At 38.7% G+C, this 7,724-nt stretch overlaps 1 protein-coding gene across 1 annotated transcript in view; it reads left to right on the top strand.

Annotated features, from left to right (window-relative positions):
• Nucleotides 1–855: 855 nt before the first annotated feature.
• The window catches only part of LOC106812726 (high affinity cGMP-specific 3',5'-cyclic phosphodiesterase 9A-like), a gene marked incomplete at its 3' end in the record, with an annotated part of 44,335 nt that continues 37,466 nt past the window's right edge, over nucleotides 856–7,724 (top strand). Inside the window, 1 exon segment of the mRNA XM_014816678.1 lies at nucleotides 856–1,045. Within this exon segment, the coding sequence (XP_014672164.1) occupies nucleotides 958–1,045 (88 nt within the window).

Genomic DNA, 7,724 nt, shown 5'->3' with positions numbered 1-7,724 from the left:
GCTCGCCCCTGTCCATTATGCGCGCTTGATCGGCCGAAAAAATCCCACCTTGGTTGGCAATGGCAACCGGCGACGCGAGCGGCATTCCTCTAGCTCTCTATCTCATAAAAGCTCCGATGCATGTACATTAGCGTAGAGTAAGGGGCGTGGCGGGATGCTGCGGCCTAAGTGAAAATGTTCAATCACATTTTGCCATGCGTATCGCTCTCGGGCATACCCCTGCCCTTCTTGAAAGCGTATGAACGGCCGAAAAACATATTTTAGCTGGAAACGGTTACCGCAAGCTCGTGCTAATCATAATCATATAGATATATCATTCTTATATGAATAACATTTGATTATATATATTAATAGATATCGACGTTGATACAAAATTCAGACAGACCCACCCGCACTGCATGTTACCGTTATATATGAGATGGAAATGTAATTTTCGGGACATATGGGATTGAACCATTGTAATTATTTGAGAACTAAAAAATACCAAATAATGTTGGAAAATTTTGATATAATATGTGATTCAAAGGAACTGGTAATTGTCATTTTATTCGTGAACTGATAAATGGTATATTTTTTACCAGAGGCATTGGGAATGGGCCATCCCGTTCTCCACTATCGCATTCACATAGAAGAATTTCAGTTATTTCAGTTATTATGACATTTTTTTATGTTAATCGATAGGAGTTTGGTTCTTATAAAATTAATGCTAAAACAGGTATATATTTGACTAATTTACAAGCATGTAATTCAATGGTCGTGTGTACGTTGAGTCGTTGAAAAATGTATGGAATCATTTTAGCGCGTAAAAACATTTCAGGTGGCGCCACTGTTCACTGCACCATTATCACTGTAAGCATTTGTGCGATCTCCAGTGTCTCCATGCACTATTGAGAGACATGGTGAAGAACGTTCGAACTTTTGTTGATCTCCAGTTAAGTGAAAGATTATGTTGACGAGATGACAACGAAAGTTATATACTTCACAGTAGGTGAACGGGGAGAGAGAGCGGAGTTTAATGATGATTCTCCAGCTGACGATGTCAAAGGTTTGTCTCTGTGTAGTCTGTAGTGGGATCGAGTGTCGGAGTGATTCGAATTCAGATTTTTAGCATGGCCTTTATCTGTTAATTAGCTCTAGTACTATAGCCCGCTTACATTAACTGCCGCTGGCCAGATTACTTAAGCTATCTGTTAATCAACTTATTGTTAACTAGTGTGAGTAGTGTTAATGTTATCATTCGAAAATATCGTTTGTTTGCTTCAGTTTCAAATCGAACATTAATTGTAGTTCTATATTTATATACACAACGCTATAAGTAGCTCTACTGCAGGGGAATATTCGTACCACGGGCTTTTTAATATTTGAAGTTTTATTGGTGAATACCACTACGGCTAGCTCTAGTACTATAGCCCGCGTACAGGTGCCGCTGGCCTTGAACCCATAGTACTAGAGGCTAGAGCTACCCTACGGCCTACTGGCTGTAAGTGCATGTAAGCCCATGTCTAGTAAGTAGTAGTTGTGCAAATCCACTTTAGGCACCTTAGGTATCACGGAATTTCCGTATATCAAGGAATGATGCAAAAACCCTAACCCTAACCCTAACCCTAACCCTAACCCTAACACACTTTGTGATACCTAAGGAGTAAGGTTATACTTTATGACTTAGGGTTAGGGTTCGGGTTTTTGCATCATTCCTTGATATAGGGAAAGTCTGTGCATCAGTTGATGATACACAGAAATCTGTGCATCACTTCGTGATACCTAAGGTGCCTAAAGTGGATTTGCTGGCCGGTGGGGAGTAGTAGTTGATCGCTTGACTGATCTATATTTATGCCAGAGGGGTACAATGTGGGGAAACGCGGAAAATAGCTTGCTATTTCACGGCAATGGCTGGGTATTGTAGGCGGAAGTTATCACGGTACCGCATTACAGCAGCCATTCGACCCCATTCTTTAGGTTTCTCTGAAACAAGAGCAACCGCCTTGTCTCTACGAGACTTCCTACACGGCCACGATCATTGGCTAGTAAAACCTCCCTCCCACAGGCCTAACCGCGCCTCGCACTCCAGGGCCGTTTCCACGAAGCTCATCGTAAAAAGACCATCTTAAGGATTATCCTTAGAATTTTGCTACTCGAAGAGGTACGCTGCTCCTAAACGTCCCTCGTTAAAGTGTTTCAGAAACTTATGCGTGCGTTGTTAGACGGTCCTTATAATTCAGCCTGTAAGCGATTGTGCTCGGTCCGCAGTAGATGGCGTACGCCTCATCTTTACACCTTGATACTAGATAGTCTGATATATGAGGAGACATGCTTACAAGTCTCAAATGGCGACGCCAGCTCACTGGGAGTGTGCTTCGCCTAATCTCTCGCCCGTCATTTAGTTTCAATAAATGTAGCGTACAACCAGGCGTGCCAGACTAAAAACTAATAAAACTAAAGCCGAAGGCTTGTCAGATTCCCTGCAACGTCAGAACTACCACAAATTTTCTATGAGCGTATTGAACCTGCCTGAACAAAATGTTACCTAAATTCTGAAGGTTTCAATTTACACGTTTACTTTACTACAGTCTTGGCGCGATAGGGATACAGTAATCTACATAGACGAACAAGCCGAAGCACAATGTAAGGCTGCAAGGCAAGCATTTTCACTTCTTCAAAACATTCTGCTACCGACAATAAGAAGCTTCCTTAGCCACACTGTAGCTTAACCCTGCACGTCTGCCTTCCGACGGCTTGCACAGAATTCTCGTTAGACACCAGAAAGTTACCTTCTCGGGGCGGCGTTTTCCGCTTTAGCACTTGCTTGCAAAACCATGAAAACACGACGGGAAATCTCGCGTTTGCTTGCCCTGTACGATAGCCTAAGTATCTGCCCTGACCTGTCCTTAATATTCCGTCCTAATTAGCATAACGGTCGTTGAACGTTAGCGGACGTTCTGTGATAAACACGCTGGAAACTTGGCGAGGCTTTCCTGAAAACACTCTTATACTAAGGCATAGTCCTAAGAACCGCTCTTTACACCCATCACTACTCCTAGACGAACGCGCCTTCGTGAACGGCCCCCAGATTATTCCCGATCTTATCTCTCTGGCGATGTCTGCGCTATGGTACACCATGTAGTAACTGAGCTGCGTTGTAGAGAATTAATTTAGAAAACATTGCCGGCTCCATCATTATGGACATTAGCCGTGCTAGGAAAGATAATGAGAGATAAGGGCCTAGGCGATGCCCCCGAAAGTCAGCGATGATAACCAAAACGCCGTTCATTCATAAAGTCATCGCGGGAAAAACCGAACTCTCACGAAGCGACTTTCCTAACCCGCAAAAGGTGAGAAGGTTCGGGAATAATCTGGATGCGAGGTGATGTGAGGCCTGTGGGAGGGGAGGTTTACGAGCCAATATCGTGGCCTAGGAGTATCGTAGAGACAAGCGGTTGGTCTTGTTTTAGAGAGCAAAGAATGCTGCTTAATGCAATACCAAGCTTTACTCGAGCATTACTCGATGTTCACACGTATATATACTACACTACTGTACAATACTGTATACGTACGTACATATGTTCGACTTACGAACAAAGCGAATTACGAACGACCCCTCGGAACCGAACACGTTCGTAAGTCGGGGGAGTCTCTGTACTACATGTACTACTAGTATACATGTAGTAATAAGCAATACCATTAACCGTCCGTGCAGTGAAAAAAATACACGGGGGCTCGGGGCGATTTAGCCCCCGAAATGCCAAAAAGAGCCCCGGAAATGCCAAAAAGACCCCCCATAAATTTGCATAGAGTTCAATGCAAACCAAATTTTAGAGTGCTATTTTCATGCACGCGAGCTTGAAAAGTAGCCCCCGAAAAATAAATGAAAATTTTTTCCCTGCGTCCGTGCCCTGTGGCACTCGTGTAACTACGCACTAGTAGGAGTACGTCCTTGAATGAGGAAATATGGCAAATGTCATGCAGCTGCTTGTTCTTTATTAATAACAGTTAGTTTGATATTTAGTAAAATATTTTGCATAAACGTGTTTGTCACTTTGTGCACATAACCTCATCATAGGCTCATAAATATTATTCTTCAAAGTCCAAGATGAAAAAGACAGAAAAAGACAAAGTTTATAAAATAGACAGATCAACACTTTGCATAGCAGTAGAACAAGCTCAAATTTGCAATTAACTAAAGTAAAGAGGAAGGGAGAGCATTCCAATAACATGTACATCATCCATATATATATATCAACATATCCATGCACATAACGTCAGGAGTTAATGAAGACAATTTGTCTTCATTAACTCCTAATAACATGCATGTGGGATGTAGCTGCCATATTACTTCGAGTACTACGTCATTATGGGGTAATACAACCTACTAGTGTTAATGAGCGATCTATTACTTACCGTATTACATTATTACATTACTATACTATACATACACTATAACCCCCACGATACATATACATATATACACCGTACTACATACTTTATTATTTATATACTAACTACACTAAACAGTTATTACTATACATATACAGTAGTAACTACTAACATAATATTAAATACACCTAACATATACATACTATATATCAGTATACATAGTATCACTATATATACATACTATATATACATATACATATATTACTTACATATACAAATATACTTATACACTAAGTACATATATCTACCTATACACACTTAACATATATAACTACTACATATACATATATACTATACATAAGACGAGTAATATACCTATACATATACATAATCTACTATACAACCTATACATAGTTAACTACTACAATATGACATAATATACCTATACCAACGGCAACATAATATACTATACACTTATACAATATTACCCTATACATCATACGATACTACGAAACTATACACGTATACAGTATATACCGTATACATTTACATATATACTACTACAGGTGGGTATACATATATAAACCATATACATATACAGTATTTACATATAACACTATACCATATATACTTACCATATACATATCATAGTCATACAGTATACATCAAGTATACTGATACAGTACTACATAATATTACTATTAACATATACAATATACTATACATATACATATACTATACATATACATATATACTATACATATACATATATACTATACATATACATATATACTATACATATACATATATACTATACATATACATATATACTATTACACGTAATAAGACATAATACCTATACACTATACACTATAAATCTATACATATACATATATACCATATACACATAAATATCATAAACTACATATACATATCATACCGTATACATATACTATATACTATACACTATACATATATGAGGCGGTGATACACTATACATACTAATACTATACCTATATCATATATACATTTATATCACTACATCTACAAGTATACCTCTACAGATATACAATATACTATACATATACATATAATACCGATACATGTACATAATATACCTATACACTATAATTATACCTCGAACACCATATACATTAGATATACATATACATAATCATACTATACTAGTACACTATACCGTACCTTACCATATACAGTATGAGTATCAACGTATACCGACTCAAGGTATACATATACATATACAATTATATACTCCTACATATGCACCATTATATACTGTACAACGGCTAATACATATTACACGCTATACTTACCATACTATACTATACAGCTACTACATAATTACGTAATACATACTACATACGTATACGTATACACTATACAATATCACTATACACGTATACATACTATACTATACACTATACATATATTGGGATATACAGCGGATTAACAACCCATATACTTATAACTATACATATATACTCTACATACAGGGTTCTCCCTTCGTGCCGCCAACGGGGGGCGACGCGGTGCGGCCCCGGCTTTTGGGAAAACTGCCCCTTGTTTGAATCGTTGCGCCCGCGTTTGAAATTCACGAGTTCCGCCGCCCATTGGGCTGCTTAAATTCCACACCAATAAAGTTGCCAGCGCCCGGGAATCGCCGCTCAAGAATTGCCGTTTAGCGAACAGGGACACGAACTGCGGGCTAGTTTTACCGGTACCACGCATGCACTGCAGACAGTACACAAGTGTAACCTGACAATGCACAGTATAACTGTAACAACCTGCATACACCGACTCGGCGTTCTTATTATATACAGAAACCCCAATAGCCGTCTTATGGTGTGGCGAGTGGCGATCTTTACGCCATTAATGTAGTCTGTTTGTACCGGGTAAAAATACACCGCACCCCGGACCCCACTTAGTTTTCCCCCCCCCCAGTGATCATCACCGCGTCCCCGCCTTACCCCTCCCCTCCCCGCTGTTGGAGTGTCATCCTGGGAGAACCACTGACATATACATATAATCACGATTCGATTATACATATATTACATACAGTATACCATTATACGTATAGCAAGTAGTACATTGATCGGCTATCATATACATAGCTATACCCTATACATATACATATATACGCTGTACAGCTAGTAGCCATGATACTTACACCTCCATACATACAATACATATACGCGATATACAATCATCAGGTGATACATTTTATACATATACGTAGTTACACTATACATATTCATACCGCTATAAGCATTACAATATATATATACACCCGACGATACTTATACAGGCCCTGATCGTTATCCATATACATCATCCACCTACGAACGAGTGCACTCACACTACGGCGACTCACACTATACAGCTATACACTATATACGCCCTTTGGTTACACGGGGGGTATACATGCACTCAATACGGTAGCTACATATACCAGCCTCATACTATACCATTGAGTGACATAGGAATACCTACCCTGACATCCTATACATATATACTATACACTATGACATACTATACTATACACTTATACATATACCTGAGTACGCAGCTGTAATACACCTATGATACGCGTATACACCGTGTAATATCTACGTATTACTAGCTATGACATATACATACTACGAGTAAGCATATACATATATACGGTATACGCAGCGCGGCGCTATGTATACACTCTGATACTAGTACCTACTCCTACCAGGGCGGTTTAACTAGACACTCATAGCAGTAGGACTGTATTACATATGACATCATATACGCTTATACAGATATCATATACTTACTACAAATATACAGTATATACTATACCCTATACAGTAATATACCTGATACAGTCATACAGGATGAATACTCTCTCTGCTATACAATTACATAGTGATACATATACACTATACACGACTATCAGCCCTAGTAAATACCAGTAGTATCACGCCTATACGCTAATACCACTATACGTATACATTATACATATACTATACCATATACATATATACCCATAACATTATACACTATCACCGTGAGTACACTACTATACGAAGTATACGGGGCGGGGGGGGTGGGATACATATACATAGTAAATTACATACATGATACACTATACGTATAATGTACATATGATACTATAGCATATACAGCGTCATACGCTATACAATATACGATATATACTATACATATACCACAAAACGCGGGGGGGTTATACATACTTAACAGCATATCACATACTATACTATACAATATCATGATACTATACATATAACATATATACTATACAGCTATAGGCATAGCCTATACAATATACACTATACATAATATGA

The sequence above is a fragment of the Priapulus caudatus genome, unplaced genomic scaffold (genome assembly GCF_000485595.1).
Source record: "Priapulus caudatus unplaced genomic scaffold, Priapulus_caudatus-5.0.1 Scaffold679, whole genome shotgun sequence".
Lineage (NCBI taxonomy): Eukaryota > Metazoa > Priapulida > Priapulimorpha > Priapulimorphida > Priapulidae > Priapulus > Priapulus caudatus.
This window is presented reverse-complemented; position numbering and strand designations above follow the sequence as displayed.